General features: G+C 37.2%; 2 protein-coding genes across 5 annotated transcripts in view; both read right to left on the bottom strand.

Moving 5' to 3' along the window:
• Positions 1-10,650: 10,650 nt before the first annotated feature.
• LOC108967227 overlaps positions 10,651-19,426 on the bottom strand; it is a 10,401-nt gene continuing 1,625 nt past the window's right edge. For all 4 annotated transcript variants that reach the window (XM_018930517.1, XM_018930518.1, XM_018930519.1 and 1 more), the window contains exons 2-9: positions 17,437-18,120; positions 15,162-15,318; positions 14,925-15,087; positions 12,182-12,315; positions 11,704-12,119; positions 11,517-11,634; positions 11,280-11,458; positions 10,651-11,223 (exon numbers count right to left, since the gene is read on the bottom strand). In XM_018930517.1, coding sequence (XP_018786062.1) covers positions 10,791-11,223; positions 11,280-11,458; positions 11,517-11,634; positions 11,704-12,119; positions 12,182-12,315; positions 14,925-15,087; positions 15,162-15,318; positions 17,437-17,624 — 1,788 coding nt within the window. In that variant the 5' untranslated portion in view covers positions 17,625-18,120 and the 3' untranslated portion in view covers positions 10,651-10,790. The remainder of the gene's footprint in view (positions 11,224-11,279; positions 11,459-11,516; positions 11,635-11,703; positions 12,120-12,181; positions 12,316-14,924; positions 15,088-15,161; positions 15,319-17,436; positions 18,121-19,426) is intronic.
• LOC108967228 (probable small nuclear ribonucleoprotein E) lies at positions 12,702-13,202 on the bottom strand. The gene has a single exon (XM_018930522.1). The coding sequence runs from the start codon at positions 13,080-13,082 to the stop codon at positions 12,798-12,800; it is 285 nt and encodes a 94-aa protein (XP_018786067.1). The 5' UTR covers positions 13,083-13,202; the 3' UTR covers positions 12,702-12,797.

The raw sequence follows: 19,426 nt of genomic DNA, 5'->3' as shown, positions 1-19,426 counted from the left end.
ACACCTCAAAACGGTTATTTACCGTTTGGTAGGCATAATACAGAAACCGTTACAACCATTTCGATATGTGACGATTTATTTACGCGCATTAAAACCTGCATTTGACTAGGCAACGCAATCAAAATTTGTAAAGTGCCGCGAACTATTGGTTGGGAAAAAATGTTTCTGCGATCGCGGCGACCAATTGAGCATCTATCATCCGCAACGTTGTACATGTGTGTGTGGTTGGTTATGATAAATGCGAAATAGCTGTTGGGAAAGCGGCTTTTAGCGTGGCTGAGGCGTTTAATTGGCTGGATTTATTCGATGATTTTCTAATAATAATTTATTTATGTTTTATTTAATTGCTGATATTTGTTAATTATTCATATATTTGAGGTCGGGAGCTAGCAAGCTAAGGAAAGTTGATACACCATAAATACTTCATATGTATACAAGTAAGTAATGGATACCAACAATAATCTCGCATAAGCCTTTTTCGATGTCTTATGGCTTTATGAACGCTGCGCTTATCAAAGTTATAACGCCAGGAATATACGATATTAAAAGCTTAAAGTCGTCCTCGAACGCCAGATTATGTGTATGGACATAAAAACTGATAAAAGAAGAAAACAGTTTAATTTGAACTTATTGAGACTATAAAGGCTTCACAGCTGCATTTTCTATACCTAAAAGTCTACAAAAAGATCAAGATCTTGATTTTCAACGATCAGTTTGAATGACAGAAATTATTCGGAGATACTTGAAGATATTTCTTCAATGCCTTTATTTTGACCAATCAGTTTGTGTTGCAGCTACAAGCTACATACTTTGAATTTCGTATTTTGAATCATAACATTGTGTTTTTCTTATCAATCGACAATATTTAGAGCATTTTTCAATTTTAATTTTCCCTTCGGCGCGGATAAGAGGATAACTTCTCTCAAAGCATTAAAGTATGCTTTGAGTAACGAAGACGCACTACCATGTTAGAGTCATTTCATCACGACAACAGTCTGGCATACAAATTTATCAATAAAATGTTACCATGACACTAATTAAAAAAAAAAAAAAACTCGAAATTTCAAGCCTTGGACCAGCTACACAACCGTTACTGCTGACGAGTACTACTTTCGAGAGTCTTTACTTGTAATACATAGAAAACAAGTGTCGGTATGAATCTGATTACACGAGTCAATGTGAGCTCTTTATCTATGATTCGACTCCCAGAGCATCATAGAAGGGGAAAGTTGTTGAATTTGTTGAATAATTCGCTGTAGGAATGATTTTCTACCGCCGCGACTATACTTCGGAGCTGTTCGCACTGACTGGATTTGGTAGAGGACGTTGATAGCTAATGAACGAGCGGCTGGTGAGTTGTTTCCGAGCACTTGAGAGTACGGACAAAAAACTTTCGCGCGACTTGTTTCTGCACGACAGCGTTCATTGGAGCAGAGATACGCGATTAAATTCTGTATGAAACTCAGTAAATCTGCGACAGAGACGTTTGATATGATCAAGCAAACTCGTAGATGTTGCTTTAGCAAGAAGTTGTGTGTTTCGGAGGCATAAGGCCTTTTTGAAGGGCCGGGATGAGGTCGGTGATGAATAGGTTAATGCGGTATGCGCGAAGATGGTCCCAAAAGTGCTCACTTTTTTGTGAACAGCTGCCTAACCAACGCTGTGACCCCGGACTTTGTTTGTTTCCTTGCCTGAGAAGGTCGATGAAGGACAAGCATTTTGAGATGACAGAGGAGATCCCAGCAGCATGCACCTCGGTATCAAGGCTATTCCGGAGAATGCTCTCCGTGACGCCGTCAAGGCTTGGAAATCGCGCTGGCAGCGCTATATCGGCCCAGAAAGTGCATATTTTAAAATTTTTTAATGAATTGTAACGATTGATTCAATAATTTTGGTTTAAATCGACTCAGTCAGATTACTTTCCGGACAAACCAAAAATTGTTTCAATCTAATAAAAACTGACCAGGTACCGAATATTTAGACCCCGGTACCTATAGTTGGCTTTTGATACAAAATGTCGGTCCATGTGTGGTATGTTTATATGTCAAAAATGGCATGAATAGAACCAATAATTCCCTCAGCCCCCATAAACCTATTATAACGACTTCCGATCTTTCGGGTGAAATGAAAAAAAAAAAAAAGAAAAATCAGAAAATGAAAAAAGAGAGCGTGTTTTGCTCATAACAGTGTATGTTTGTGCCTAAAATAGATAAATTTGAGCGAAAACTTGGCCTAGCCCCTATATAACTAATATCAGGATTTTCGAAGTTGAAAGAGTATAAAATATTCGGTTAGACCCGAACTTAGCACTTCCTTACTTCTTTCATTTTGATTTGTTTATTAAATAAAAAGCTTCTTCATAAAAACTGTCCTTTCGTCCCTTACTTTTTTCACGGATGTCACAGCTAAAAGAGAGGAAGCTTCAGCAGAGCTACTCCGACATATTCGGTTCAAAGATTCACTGAAGCCTGGTTGCTGAACTTGAAACAAGCTGCTCGCTATAAACTGTATATAAAATTTTATATTACTCGCCCAGCTAGGTTGTGAGCTGGATTTAGCACCCAGCACTCTCAATGAAAAAGAAGCAACAGGCTCGGATGAAAGACCAAAATTTTGATGACGACAACAGCAACGTCCAGCACCGTTAGTTCTGCTTTCTCCAGACTGGATAAACAAGCGAAGCGTATTGGTCTGGTTGTGGACGAGAATAAGAGGAAATATCTTTTGTCATCAAACAAACAGTCATAGCTTTGTAAACAGCATTAACACTAACAACAGTATCAGCCTTGAAATCTAACACAGAATCACTCCTGCCAACGGCTGCTTCTTTGTACTGAGTAGGCAGTCGAAAACTAAGGCGCACTCTCGACGAAGAAAATGTCGTGTCAGCGATATGTTGAAGAACCTCGCTTTGATGCGGATTGTGGCCAGACGTTCATTCACCGGCGTGAATGATAGTACTTGGCGACGGAGGCTCTCTTCCACCATGAATCCCACACCAATCTTGCGCTCCTTTATATAGCCACTGTAGTAAATGTCACAAGCACCTACTCGTCTCAGTCCTTGTATCGTCTATCGCATTTCTTGGACAGCGCTGATGCCAGCCTTCACTCTAACAAGGACACCTACCAGCTGAGCAGCAGCACCTCCCAATTAAGGGACCTCACATTCCAGGTGCATGCCCTCAAATCGTAGTCCTTAATTCGTTTGGCTTGGTCGTCATCAAAAGGGGGGTCACTCATCCGAGGCTAGTTGTTTCCTTTCATTGGGGGTGTTTTTTTACATGGCGGGTCCCAAACCCAGCGCACAACCCTGCGGAGGCGATGTTTCGCCTTCTCACTTTAGCTCGCCTTCAAACGGATGTTCTTAAGCTACCCAGAGGATACTTGGTCCAAGTCCAGAAGTCGTGAGCTGCTTAAACCATATGAAAAAAAAATCGTTTCTGGCCACTCCCAAATCAATGGCCATCAGAGAACTTTCCTCACTTGCGTGAACTTCTACATATGACTCCATCCTCCCTGCGTTGGAGAAATCAGAAGAAGAAGGAGCTAGCTGCACTTGGTAGCTCAAATTAACGCCAAATAGCGAAAAGAAAAAACAACTGGCGCTCTCTTGTTAATTCGGCCATAACAGCGAAAGCGTTCAGTAAACGCCAGTAAGGAAATAGAAAAATTGTTAGAAGATCTTGAAAGTTTAAAGAATACAAACATGTTTTTTACGACTTACTACGACTGGAAGATCATCTAATTTCGCTTTGTTGTTCTCTTTTACTTACATGTTATAACTAGAATAGAACCGGATGTTATTCATATAATATTTATAAACACTTTTATATGTAAGTATATATAAGCGTATTACAACAAATTAAAACTGAAAATATAATTAAAACCCAATTTACAAAAATGTGCAAAACAAATTGCTTAAAATTTTTGAAATGAAAATTAAATGCCAGTAGGCACTTCTTCTAACACGCAAGCACGTGCTGCGCTAAACCCCCGAAATTATCAACAGCTTAGCAGACATTTTCGAAGCAATTTTGAAAATTTAACACAATTCAAGTGAATTGGTTTTCGTAAACTTCTCCGCAATTAATTTTTATTGCGTGCATGCGTCTAATTCTTGGCATATTGATTTCATTGGTGAATATAAATTTACAAATATATGTAAATTTTCTGATTTAGCGCTAGTTGATGGCATTTTAATCGCTCACGCACTGTGTTAAATCGCTTTTTTGGGGTATTAAACAAGCTTGCGTTTCACTTTTAGCACGAAACTTTGGCCAACTGAACGGAAATGTTGGCATGAATTCGTTTTATGACTGATTTGGAATTTGTATTATTGTAATTATATAACTAATTTAAAAAAAAATTAATTTATTTGCATACGTTCTAGTGAGCATATACAAAAATTTGCTAATTTAGCGAGAAGTTAGGTTTAACAAGCGTGTTCTTACCCTTCTTTATTGGCGTAACAAGGGTTTGGAGATTAAATATAACCTGGGCACGTGCTTAAAGCGATTTAGTTACACGAAAATATTAGCTTAATAATTAGTATATGCTTAATTATTATTTAATTTTATTTCAAAATTATTGTTTGTTTTTATTTACTGTTCTTTCTATTTTTAAATGCCGAAATATTATTTTAGTGCAGGGTTGCAAAGAATTAATTAAAATAGTAACTGAATTAACACGTCTGCCGCCAGTGTAGCACCGGTGATCACGACAAAAATCTGCCAACAGGTGACTAGCAACAAAATACATGTGCGCTTTGAATCAGAACGCGATTTTTTTTTATCAAGAATAAAAGTCATGCTGCCGACGTAACTGAACATGTTTTTATGCTGTGATTACCGCTGAACACTCGTTGTTTATTTCAAACTGTTAACTTTTTGCTTTCATTGTGTATCAGCAGTGATTGCATTTCGACAATGTAAAACTACAGATCATGGCGAGCAGTTAGTTACAAAAGTTCAATGAAAAATTCATAAAATGAAGTTGTAAAGTTATGAATTCCAGAAGTAGATTACATATTGGAATCAACAAAAAATTCCAGAGTTAATGGGGAAGACTTATAGTAAGACTTATAGACTAGATGAGGATTCGTACATCCCGGATTCCGGCAGTGACACATCGTGTGATGACAATATTCAAAAAGACCGGAGTATCAGCACAGCTGACCATGAGACGAGAACTACGACAGAATGGAATTCGTCTGATACAGTTTTTGACCAATGGAATTTTGGATAATATTGTTGAAGAGACACATAGAAATACGAAGTCGCAGCAGCAGAAGACTGAATCGGTGGAAAGGCACTGATCGTAAGCAGATCATTTAGTTTCTTGCCAGAACACTTTATATGGGTATGATAAAATACTCTTCAATCGCGGACTATTGGTAAGTACCACCTTGTTCAAAAATCCATACGTCACGCACGTTATATCTCGCAACCTGCTCCAGATTTTAATGAACTTTATTCACTTAATGCCCAATCATCGGAAATAAGGGTTAGAACTTTTAGAGTTGACAAAATCTTCCAGGAAACAATTGTCATTTTTAAATGAAATATTTGTTTTCAAAACGAAACTACAGAAATAAACCGATTGGGACAGCAAACTACGAAGTATTTTTCTCCGCACTTTTGTCATTTTTCTTTAGTAGGGTTTGCAATTTCTTCATGGAAGGATATACGATCTAACAACGAATCGAAATTATAAAAATTTACTATAGAAATTGAGAGTCAGTGGCCTCAACTTTAAGAGCGCTTCTTCCAATTTATGGTCGTCATAATCGTCCTGTCAGGCACAGTACAAAATACTGCAGCTAACGCATCAAGTGAGGAAGACCCAAATCAGTCTCTCACCCGTCGGTCTCAACCCATGGGCAGCTCGCGAAGAGATCTTGCCCTACATTCTTACGAGATCAAATTGAACAAAAAGTGAAGCTGCTTGACCACCTAAATCGTCGTATGTTCGCGAATTGGGCTGAGCAACAACTTGAAAATTATCCGAATTTTCATCGAAAATTATCAAAATCTTCAGCAGTGATTCTCATTTCCGGCTGAATGGCTTCGTCAATAAGTAAAATATGCATTATTAGTCAGGCAGCAATTCACACATATTCCATGAGTCATCATTGCATCCCGAAGAAATTACCGTTTGGTGGGGTTTGTAAACCGGCGGCGTGATTGGGTCGTACTTTTTCCGTGATCACTAAGAATGGAAATCGCTACCGCTCAAAGATAACCGAATATTTTTGGCCCGAAATGGATGATATTGATTTGGACAATATGTGGTTCCAGCAGGATGACGCCGCAAGCCACACAACGAATGCCACAATCGGTTTTTTTTTTAAACCAAATTTGGTGAACGTGTTATCTCACGAAATGGCTCAGTCAACTGACATCGAATGTATTTTCACAGAGATAAAAAGTATCATTAATATTGTAGCGTTCTTATTGCAAACCCCTTTATATATTTCTATCGAAACTTGAAGCAACATGTTGCGCACAATGTCTGCGGTCTCCATTTAAGATTCGAAGATGGGCAAAATCGGCCCACTGCCACGCTCACAAAATGGCGAAAACCTATATAGTGTCATAACTACGCCATAAATAAATATATTAAAGTGAAATTTGGCACAACTGATCGCATTAGGGAGGGGCATATTTGGACGTAATTGTTTTGGAAAAGTGAGTGTGGCCCCGCCCCCTACTATGTTTTTTGTACATATCTAGGAAACTACTATAGCTATGTCAACCAAACTCCGTAGAGTCGTTTGCTTCAGGCATTTCCATATACAGTTCAAGAATGGAAGAAATCGGATAATAACCACGCCCACCTCCCATACAAAGGTTATATTGAAAATCACTAAAAGTGCGTTAACCGACTAACAAACAACGTCAGAAACACTAAATTTTACGGAAGAAATGGCAGAAGGATGCTGCACCCAGGTTTTTTTGTTTAAATTGAAAATGGGCGTGGCGTCGCCCACCTATGGACCTAAAACTATATCTCAGGAAGTACTCAACCGATTTCAATGAAATTCGGTACATAATAGTTTCTTAACACCCTAATGACATCTACGAAATATGGGTGAAATCGGTTCACAACCACGCCTTCTTCCAATACAACGCTATTTTGAATTCCAGCTGATGCCTTCTCTGTATAATATATACATTAGGAACCAATGGTGATAGCGGAATAAAACTTGACACAAATACGGTATTTGAGCTGAGGTATTCCTTGTGGAAAAATCAAGGTCCCTGACATCGAACACGAAGAACTCAGTGCCTAGCATAACCTAACCTAATTTTTCACCTAAAATATCGGTAAATCTCTCAGATATTTTTATGTAAATCAGAGGGCATCATTTTTATACTCTCGCAATAAAGGTGCTAATAATAGTATATATCGTCAGATATATGGTTACATACATTTACCAAAGTGATTAGGGTGACGAGTAGAGTTGAAATCCGGATGTCTGTCTATCCGTCCGTGCAAGCTGTAACTTGAGTAAAAAATGAGACATCTTGATCAAACTTGTCATGCGAGAGTATCAAATGTTCGGTGACACCCGAACTTAGTCCTTCCTTACTTTTTAAGTATTGATCATTTGCAGCAAATGCATTGAATGAATACAGATTTTTGTTTATAGAAACGAATTAAGTTTTCCTATATTAACTTAGTATTATTTTACTATCGAATAAAATATACTTTCTTTTAAAACTAGTTAATAAATTTATTGAAACTCCTTTCTTCAGGGTTTCAGCCCTTTAATTGTAGGGGCGTGTATTTACGGTAATTCCTTGGCAGCCAAACATTTAAATTTAATTCTTTTCCTTTTGTAATCGTATTTTTTAATTTTTAAAATTTTTTCATTTTTTATCCAATAAATGCTGCTATTATCTTAAAAAACACTTTTTTTCATTTGTCGCTCCAATTTTAATTTTAAAAAAATTATCAACTTCCAATGGATTGAAAGTTTGAAAAGTATGTTTTTTTTGTGGTTTCAATTTATAAATTTAAAAGAACCGGAAATTTGTAATGCAATTGCACTTTAAATTTTTTACGGATCTTGGATTGAAAATTAAATTTTATATTTTTAATCCTAAATCACAATTTTTGTATTAAATTTAAATTAAATCAATTTAATGTTTAGTTGTTGTTTATTTATGTTATTTTTATCATTGATATAATATTACTTTTATATTTAAAATTTTACTTCTACTTTTAATATCTCCAAAAACAATCACTTAATTAATCCCATCAACCACAAGTGTTCCACTCAACATTCATCAAGTTTGTTGCTTAAGTCTTCGGGATGGCACAGCACGTCAACAAACCAGTGAGGCATAACCAAATTAACCAAAATATTTTTGCACTGCAACAACTCGCTGCTAGGCGCAGCAAATTAAATTAAGCTGTAAATTGTCACCTGCTGCTCGACGACTGCAACTAAAGCAAGTCACCAACACCACAAACAACAACCAGAACTAACGTGCGGCAGACAGCCAACAGACGAACAACTAGCAAAACATTTTTTGAAGAAATACGTTGCTGTAACTGTTAACTTAACATGCAACCATTTGTTGCATACAAATGTACACAGCATACTGTTGTTGTTGTTGTTATTATTACCATACCATTTGTGTTGCGGTGCATTTTTATGTGTTTCGCATATTTAACACCTGATTCAGTTGTAAGTTGCAAATCACCGGGCAACAAACAACACCTACAGACGACCAAAGCAGCTGAACGCTAGCTTTTGTGCGCCACTGCACTGCAACAATACGAAGCAGCAGGACTTACAGCAAACAAGTGTAGCAGTTGTCGCGTGTCCTTTGCGCATAACTTTAAATGGAGAATTTGTGTCTCAACACGGCAGCAACAGTTGCTGCTGTAGTAGTCAAGTCAACTAAATGGAAGCATAAATATATAGGTGAATGTATGCATGCACATACACCTGCACTTAGTTGCATGTGGCATGACAGTTTTTTGGAATTTTTTATTGTTAGTATGTCTGTCAGCGGCGGCTCTTCTCATTTTTACTGAGCTACATTCAAGTCTCCATTGGTTGTTGGCTCCAGCGTTGCGGTTTGTTGTTGATGCTGTCAACACATGTTGCTGCTAACTTTCGGCGACATTGTTGTTGACACATAGAAAACGTTGCGTTTATTTACACAATTCATTCTAAGCATTTGCGTTGAATTAATTTGTGTCAGCTGATAAGCTAGCGCGACATATTAAATTTGTAACAATTCCGGATTATATTATAATCTAAATAAGTTTTTGAAACTATTAAAAACAAGAAAAAGCGTTTACTTCGATTCGGTTGCTTCACAACTAAAATATGTTAGAACTTGTTTTAAATCAGTCAGTTTGTATGACTGATGTATGCTATAGTGACCTAATTTGAATAATACTATATGTACTTTCCGAAATTTTACAGTGACCTTAAAATATAATCCATGTCAAATATCTTGAAGATATCTCAAAAAAGTTTTTCATACAACTTGATTTTGATCGTTCAATTTGTATTGGAGCTATGCATATGATATAATGGTCGGATTCCGGCAAATGAGCAGCGTCTTGGGGAGAAAGGAACGTGTGCATAATTTCAGATTGTACCATATTCACTTGTTTACTCTAGTGCCCAACTTGACTGCGACATTATTTCAGTCTCAGCTGAAGTATCTGGGAGTAATGTTGGACTCCAAATTAATATGTAATTAACATGTGGCGTATACTTCGGGTAAAGCAAACAAAATATTTAACTTCACATAGCGGTAGTTTTTCAGTGGAAAATTTAACAGCACTCATTTCTCAGTCCTCGGGTAAATGGAAAGCTATCAGCGAAGCGTCAGCTCTAATTATGACAAAACTAAGACATACATATATGGTATATTAGGTGTCAGTCGGTCCGTACAATAGAAGAGACTTTAATGTCTTCTTCCCTCCTATGAATTAATACTTTATCCATGAATTCGGAGTAGGTTAGATTTAACGAATTACTTCGATACTTCCTCCTACAAAAAAAAATTTGTTCATGAATATATAAAGATCTTTTCCAGCAGATACTGATTTACAAAGTCAGCTACTTAAATTAATAAAAAAGAATAAATCTTGTTAATTTTGCTTCCGCCACTTTTTTTTTTCATTTTTTGAAGCATTTTTGTTGTTTGAAATCGTAGTGGTCTTTCCATTTTAGTAGGTAGAAGAAGGCATATAAAAAACAAGTTCAAAGCATATTCAAAAATAATACAAATATTGTTTAAACTTGTCTATTAATATATATCTTAGAAGTCCGAGGAGCCTACATGAAAATAATTTGAAGACAAAGGATCCCCATTTTTTTAATGAATAAACATGTGGCTGCAAAAGTAAAGATAAATAGCAAAAATATTATCCATTTCATCGGCATTAAAGGTAAATTGGACACTGACATCACACGAATAATTTGCTATCGCGTTTGACAACTATTTAAAGGGTTAGGTTGTCAAAAATTTTAAATTGATAGCGCAAAACTTCTTTGAAAATAAGCTAAACTAACTAAATGAAATAAATTGTATCAAAGAATAAAAGTTCATTATTAAATGTTTTATAGCAAATATTTAAAAAGACCAAAATTACTTAACTAATACAAAATCACGCATTATACCATACGCTAAAGAAACTATGAAAGTTAGCAAAAATATTTTAAGGCACACATACTTAAAAATAAAGAAATACTAAAAAAAGCGTACATAAGTACACAAAAACATACACCAAACAAATTGCGTAGACACGAAACAATCAATATCTCTCATATTTTGGTTTGTGCAAGCCGCCGCTGACAGCACCGCCACCACCACTGCTGTTGCCTCCCACACCTGCAGTATTGCCTCCACCAACATTTGCCGACAAATTGCCGGCGTTATTGTTATTGCCAGTATTACTGTAGGATGTGTTATTATTATTGTTGTTGCTAGCGTTATTGCCCGAAACGCTATTATTGCCATTATTTCCTGTGCTAACGCCGCCCATTACACCACCAGCAGCTGTTGTATTTGTGACCAACGTGTAAACTTCATAATCGACAACCGTAAAATTGTAATCACCAAAGAGTGTCAAATAGGCGGCATTTGGGCCATCATATGAGTGCGGCAAATTCGAATAGGAATCCATATTAGTATTGCAATTGTTGGCAATAAGTAAATCGGCGCCAGCACCAAAAATTGGACCGCAACTAGTAAGTGAAAAAATATAAAATATGTCTTATCGGAAAACTATTCGGTGTCTCACTCTGGGTGATAGCAAATGGCATAGGGTTTTTTGATGATATCGAACTTCACCGGCGGATCACCGCCAGCGGGATTAAGCGCAAATAGAAACGCGCGCTCAGAATGTATATAACCGCCTTTACGACTCGTTTTTGCCCAAGCAACATCAGTGTAGCCACCGCTTAGTTCACCACGTGAACCCTACATTGAAAAAAGTTCATTACTTTTATATAAATGCATTATTTTAAATTTCACTTACAATGCCAATAATGAAACAGGGTGCTACGCCATCACAGTAGCGATGAAAAGCGCTTGAAGAATAACCATGTGTTGATGCGCGGAATACCAAACGCCAAGATTGTTTGGGCATACCATACCTATATAAGAAGATAGTTGCACTAGTAGAATCATATATGAGACCTATTTCTCATATCGCCTACGCTTACCATCCATTTAGCACACTTTGTAAATGCAATTTATCATTGCGCAACAACTGCGAACCGGGAAACATGTTGACGGTCAAGCGCGGCTGTAAACGTTTATCATCTTCGGTCATGCCCGGTATGGAGGGCAGCATTTGTCCACCGCCGACACCACCACCTCCCTTATTCGAGTGTAAAGCTGCATAACGATAACGTTCCAACGACAATTCCATAGGTACAGCACCGGTGGGTTCTACCTCTTCGGCAAATACTTGACTATCGATTAGCAACAAACGCACGTGACACATTACACCAGATAGATGCTGGCAAACGCGAGCACGTTCCTCTTCCGTCCAGTGTGCGGTAGGTTGTGTGACACCAGCTTGATTCTTAGCCCAGGCGAGCACGCAACGCCAAACATCCTCCTCTTCGAGGCAAAACTTATTAAAGATAAACAAATATTTACTATTAAAAAATACATAATTTATACGATAGTACTCACATAATCAGAAGATATTAGTTTTACTAATGCATCCTTGGTTAAGTTGAGAAAAGCATTAGTCTTAGCACACTCACTGGCATTTTCGCCAATGTAGATAATGCAACGTTCCATAAATGAAGCGGCGCATTTTGCTCCTGTAAATTGATTAGGGTAAATACATAAGCGGTTTAATACATATTTATATGTCATGAGGTTTTATCTTTCCATTATTAATATATTATCCAATCTTCCATAAATCACTTCGAAAACCTTCAATAAAGACAACTTTTTTTCTTTTATCATAACTCACTTTTATTTTTTCACATTCATTGCAATTGGAACAAACCTAAATTCAATTACAATCGTTTATAAACTAACTTATTTATAGTTCAATGGTTCCATGCATTCGTTTATCCACCATTGTGCAGCCTGAGTTCTTATTGGTGCATCATAGAAAATACACATTTTGCATACAGTTTAAGTAAATGTAGTAAAGAATTTACGGTATTAGTTTAAATTTATGCATAATATTAAAGTCTAGATGTTCCACTAGTCGCCTACATTTGGGAACGCCACTTTCCCCAGAATTGCGCTCTTTCGGTTACTGTGGCACATAACCTCACTTTTGTTGCGCCGCTTAATCTTTTGACGGGCTTACATTCTGTATCAATGTTATATTATCACCCTTCAGCATGATGCGTCCAAGATTCTTGCGTGTACGCGTCTTCACCCAAACTTCCTCAGCATCATCCAGCACCAGATTCATATATTCATCGAAACCAACAATGTGTCCCTCGATGCGCAGCGAAACGTTTTCATATAGCCATACTTGTACGCGCGAACGATTCTGTAGATAACGAAAGATGAGATTGATGGGTTGAACCATCACCTTTTGGACCTTGGTATTGCCTTTGAAAGACATTTTGGAGCTGATAACTTTATACTTTTTGGAGCTATTTCGGAAAATATATAACTTCTAAGCGTAAACGATTGCCGGCGTCGTTTACCAATGAATTGTTTGACAGATACATGCAAAACGTCAAATTAGCGGTGAAAGTAATGCCTAAATTAACTAAGGGAGAAATCGCGCCTTAAACAGTTGCATTTTAGCTGATTTATGGCCGTTAGCTCAATGTCTGATTAGTAGTCAGTTCTGAATAAAAATGATTATGTACCCAAAGGAATGGTCAGGATTAAGTTGCTAATCAGACATGGAGAAAACAGCTGTAAGTTTTAATGTATAACTTACCACATGAGTAAAACCATCTTTTAGATACTATTTGTAGAAATTTTGGTGTTAAAAACTATTAATATGTGTAACATTTGATTATAATTTATGTACACATATTTATAAAAATAAAGCTTAATATTTAGGTTAATTTATAGAAACGATTTTCTACCCGACTGTAAATAGTAAAAGCTATTCTCAATTATTTATCAGCTTTGTACCAAATATTTTTATATTTAACATTTAAATACTTTTATTATATCTAATATTTAGAGGAATCAATTTCTTATATTCTATGGATTTATTAACTTTCTTGTCAGCGGCACCCTGTTTCATTGTTGACATACTTCTCTGAGAAATCATAATTGTAAATAAAGAGTCGACAGATGGCGCTAAAGATTGTGTTAAACAACAAGCAAACAGGTTGCAGTGCCTAGTCGAGACAACAACAGTTTCTTCGTTACCACACGAAGTGGATTTATGGCGAATATTAGGTAAAAATATTCATACAAATATTTCATAAAGTTAATATTTTTTTTATGTTTAAGATTGTGTATTATTTTGCTACATATATTTATTTACGAATTTTTTAATCATTATTTTGGTGCGAAATTTCTAAAAGGATGTTAATGCGAACTAAGTATGGCAACCTTTATTCGATAGCGCAAATATTAGTTTCACTTTCCCGGTGCAGTTTATTCAGAACATTTGTTGATATTTCGTGTTTGCTAAAATTATTGTGCTAATGAAATCTGCAATTTATTTAGTTTGTTTGAATGTGATAAGTGTATGGTAAATAGTGTTATTTGTATACAATGTAGTACAGGTGCTATATCGTTAAATGCAACTAGGCTAGGCGCAAGCAAATGTTTCCTGTTGAGCGCTCAGAGCAGGGCGGAAGTGCGGAATATAAGTCTATCTAAGGCTCGTCTTAGTACATTTAAGATTGCTGCGCAATTTGAGGAAATCTTTAAGCTCTATGACATCAATGCACATGCAGCAACAATTGGTGGGCTAACAAATGGCGAATTTAATACTACTGCGGCATTGTAGTAAATGAAAACAACAACAACAGTTAACAACATACCCCACTTGTTATACGTGTGTGTGTGGTAAGTGAAAATATATAAGTGTTTTTATACTAATACTAACATAAGTACACTTTAACTGCAGTACACCTCAGTAACCACAATCATGGCAATGTTGAACATAAATTGTATACAGTTGAACTTCCCCAACTCGAATCACCGTAATCCCCAAGCAAACTACGAGTAATGCAATAAAATTCGTTAGGAATTTGTTTTACATTGCCTCCATTGTCAACTGAAAAATTCAAGTTTCGGAGAACTTCGAGTTTTCTGGTTCGAGTTATGACAGTTCAATTGTACATTAAATTGTTTTATGGCGTTGCAGCATACAAACAGAAAATATTCACTCTAAAATCTAAAACAGCAAAAGCTTCTAGTAAATAAGTGTAGTTCATAAAAAAGTACCTTTGCTTCTGAGCTCTTACGCTAATATATGTTTACGTCATACCTGCTTTTTCGTGTATTTCCATGACCGAAGTGAGAAATGTGCATGCATTGTCTACTGATAATGTTGAAATCACATGATCTTCACATGCCGCACGCAATTCTTCCACGCCCATATCTTGCGCGAGTGTCATCATCTCGAAAACACGTGAATCTTGCAGCATAATCTGGAAATTTTTCGCATATTAAGCAACATGTTTGTAACTTTTACTCGAAATCATTAATTTTTTATTTCATTTACCTTCGCTGTGTAGACATATACGATGAATTGGCGGAATACATCCGGATTGACATGCGGCAGTCGCACAGGCGTGGGTGTACCGGGCGCTGCTGGTGACACAGAGCAGCCGGGTATGCGACAGATTTCGCCGCGCTTAGCCGTTTTAAAGCTCTTGCAGCTGTAATGTGCAAAAATATTCATATTTTCATTTAACCTATAATTTAATTAATGCGAATGTAACGTTATTATTATTTATGCGCAATTAGTTGGCATTTTTTATACATGAATTGCAAGTTGCATGTTGCAAGTAATACAATACATTACGAAAGCGGCGTGATAAGTGTAAATGAAAAAAAGTATATGAAGAATTAATTAACTATAAAAAATGTAATTAAGTCATAAATGCCATCCATGCTTCCAGCCAAACAACGGACGCCACACAATCTCTGCTAAATATAATTAATACATAAAGGAATTGCCGCTCAACAATTAAAATTTGCAACAAGCGTAAAAATAAATGAATTAAACATGTGCCGCAAAAGTTTAAATGAAATACAATTAAATAGAATACAATAAATGCATGACAACAACTATGGATATTGAAGAATAATTAAAAAATTGCAACACGCGCTGCCTGCGTAACTGAATCACACTGCTTGCCGCAAGAAACACTGTGCGGCTTTTTACAAAAGTGATCACATTACAGCATTTTGCAATGGAAGCCGATGCGAGAAAAAGCTTTGACTTATAACACTTGCAAAGAGGCTATAATACCCTTCACAAATAAAAAAGTTATTCATACAAGAACTTGATTTTGATCTTTCAGTTTGTATGGCAGATATACTCGTACATACTCGTATATGCTACACTAGTCCGATCTCAACAATTTGTTAGGAGAATTTATCGTTAACTTGAGCAATAATAATTTCATGAGGATAACGTCTCAAATAAAAAAAAATACTTAAGTTCAGTTTGTATGACAACTATTGGTGGTTCCATTTGGGCAATGTTTAATTGGAGTTTCCTTTACCTTGAGCAATAATCCTTGCTGACTTTCGTGAAGATATTTTCTCTAAAAAAAAAGGTTTTCATACAAGAAATTGATCTTGAATTTTCAGTTTGTATGCCAGATATACATATATACAGGGTGTGTTCCAAAGTAAACAGGACTTAAAAAAAACAGAATAAATGGTTTTTTCGGCGAAATCTATTTATTTTAAGCAAAATAGTCACCTTCTGCTTCAATACAGCTTTCTGCACGGTCCAAGAGCATGTCGAACGAGTGTTTTAGCTTGTTGGCTGGGTTGGCCGCCAGCCTTTTGAATGGCCTCTACGTCTGATAACGCTTTCTTTTCATGGGCAAATACATTTTTCCGAAAAGGAAGAAGTCGCACGGTGCCATATCAGGTGAATACGGGGAGTGGTTAATGGTTAAAATGTGATTTTTGGTCAAATAATCGTCCTTAGAATGTTGGATTCTAAGCAATTTTTGGTCTTCAGTCGATTTGTGAGGAACAAATCGTGCACACACCTTTCGTAAGCGCAAATGTTCGGTCAAGATGCGATAATCGGTGTTTTGGACATGTTCAATTCCATTTCCATGAATTTCAATGATGATTTCGGCGGATTTTTGATGAATTCACGCACAGTTTTGATGAAATTTCCGGTTATAACAAATTTTGACTGGCCCATATGTTGATCGTCATTTATGTCCTCACGACCAGTTTCGAAACTTTGAAACCGCTGTTGTTGTTATTGTAGCGGCAGAATTCTGCCGAGTTGACAGCCCTTGGCCGGATAAAAATCCGAGTCCGTTCCGATTACGTAGACCCGACTGTCGTGGGAACGGCATTGAAACCTTGTTTCTTCAATTGAAACATTTCGGTAAAAGTTTTACCAATTTTAAAACAATATTTAATGTCGGCTCTTTGTTCGAAGCCCATCTTCGCACCGACAACACCAACAAACTGACACTTAAAACAAAATAACTTCACTTCTAATAGATGAAATGTAATGAAATTCTCACTGGACAACCGATGAAAATAGCAGATTCTAATGCACTATTCGGCATATAGCCACTAGGGGCGCTAGTTTCAAAAAGTCCTGTTTACTTTGGAACTCTCTTTTTTGCTATAGTAGTCCGATATTGGCGGAATACRGACAGACAGACAGACGTGGCTAAATCGCTCCGCTGTTCAGGGTATAAAAATGCATACACATACCTAGTTATTTGTGTACAAATATACATATTTGTATGCGTGTTTGTGTAACGTTAACGTGCAACACGCCCACTTACCGTGCCATCAACAATATGCGATGAGCATAAATACGTTCCTCCTCACGTCCGCAAATGAATACCAAATCGGCGCTCTCCTGATCCTCGGACAGACGTTGCAAGTCGGTGATGAGCTGTGGCAGGCCAGCCATAGCAGCCTGATCGCAGTGTAATGGTGTGGGGCAAGGTGGTGGAACACGTGTGCCCATTGTTGTTGCACCGTCGATTGGAACAAACTGAGCGAATGCTCTCAGTTGTGTACTTTAGCTTGTTGTTGTTGTAAAKTTATGTCTGTTAATTAATGTTGCAACAAACTAGTTGACTAGCTGCGTACTGCGTCCGCTTATGCGCTCTGCAACACACGGGTTGGTAGTTTTTTTAATTGTTTTCTTATTTTATTCTTCGTTGCATGCGTTTGCCGCCAAACTCTTTCGTTTGTTTATTTTGTTTCAGTTTTTTTTATGCGCCTGTCTTATTGTTGCTGTCAACAGCGATGGCAACTAATCATTTGTTGCACGTTTACGTTTGTCACTTGAGTCTCTTTCATGTGGATATACATACCTTTGTGTATATATTATGTGAATGCAGTTAGGAGCACGTGCTATTTTCAATTATTGCTATTATATTTAGTGTTGCTTTTTATATTCGAATGGCAATCGAACCGTATTTAATTGAAAGACACTTGTAGCTTTACCGCAATGATATCTGGGATTATATACATATATATTTAACTTGATTTTATATGAATTGATCGCATTATATAAAATAATTTCATTATAGTACGACGCGGGACATGTGGATGGCACAAATCCATTGGAGAAGGACACAATGAGCTTTTCTACAAGGAAGGTTCGGCCTCGAGAAGCTGCAATTGCTACAGACAGCCGAACGATTTTCTATTCGACTTGCACTGCTGCTCGAAGAAGAGCACTCATCAATCGGTATAAGAGAACTGTGAGACGTACAGCTGCACGAAGAAAAAAGGGTTTTTGGAACATGCAAAATAACAGTGGAGAAAAAACAGACTGCCTACCTCGCAACGTTACAATCAACCACAACACTTGTGGGATAGGATAGATACCGAGAGTTGAAGAGGGAAGCGGGACGCATTTGCAGACAAAAAAGAGAGAGACCGAAATGCGTGAGTACGAATGCTTGAAAATTCTACGAAAAGATGCGGCGACGAACAGAAGGTTTCACGACCAGAGCGTACTCTTCTAGGACACCTAGAGGTGATGTAGTGACTGATGCCCAGAGCATACTGAAGTTATGGAGGGAACTTTTCTCCAGCTTACTAAATGGCAGTGAAACCATAAGCAGGAAATGGTGAACCTGATTTCCCAATCGATGACGATAGAGCGTAGGTTCCATTGCTTTACCAAGAATAAGTTCAAATAACAATTTCCCGTCTGAAGAAAAACAAAGCGGAAGGAGCCGATGGATTGCCGGCCGAGCTATTCAAACTCTGGTCGTTTTTAAAGCTGTTTTTGACAGCACGAAAAGGAGCTGTCTTTATGCCGCAATTTCTGAATTTGGTATCCTCGCAAAACTAATATAGCTGTGTAAACTGACGTTGAGTAACACCAAAAATCCCGCCAGGTTCGGGAAGGACCTCTCCGAGTCGTTCGATACCAAACGAGGGTTTAAATAAGGCGACTCCGTATCGTATGACTTATTCAACTAATTCTTGGATCTTGGAACTAGTTTTCACATCAACAACAATATCAGCGTTTGAAATCCCACACAGATTATCTCTTGCTAGCAGTTGCTACTTCGAATTGCGTAGACAGTTGTGAAATAAAGTTCTCTCTTGACGAGCAAATACCTAACTCTATATGTCACTCATTATTCCCGTCGACGTTACGAGTTTTCGAGAGCAAGGTTCTGTGGATGATTTATGGTCCTTTGCGCGTCGGCCACGGCGAATATCGCATTCGATGGAACGATGAGCTGTACGAGATATACGACGACATTGACATAGTTCAGCGAATTAAAAGACAGCGGCTACGTT

The sequence above is a fragment of the Bactrocera latifrons genome, unplaced genomic scaffold (genome assembly GCF_001853355.1).
Source record: "Bactrocera latifrons isolate USDA-ARS-PBARC rearing strain unplaced genomic scaffold, ASM185335v1 scaffold_18, whole genome shotgun sequence".
Lineage (NCBI taxonomy): Eukaryota > Metazoa > Arthropoda > Insecta > Diptera > Tephritidae > Bactrocera > Bactrocera latifrons.
The sequence above is the reverse complement of the archived record's forward strand: the minus strand, read 5'-3'. Positions and strand labels throughout refer to the sequence as shown.

What these genes read in the sequence shown, in the direction of transcription:
- LOC108967228 (XM_018930522.1), bottom strand. Translation starts at nt 13,082, where the DNA reads ATGTCTTTCAAAGGCAATACCAAGGTCCAAAAGGTGATGGTTCAACCC.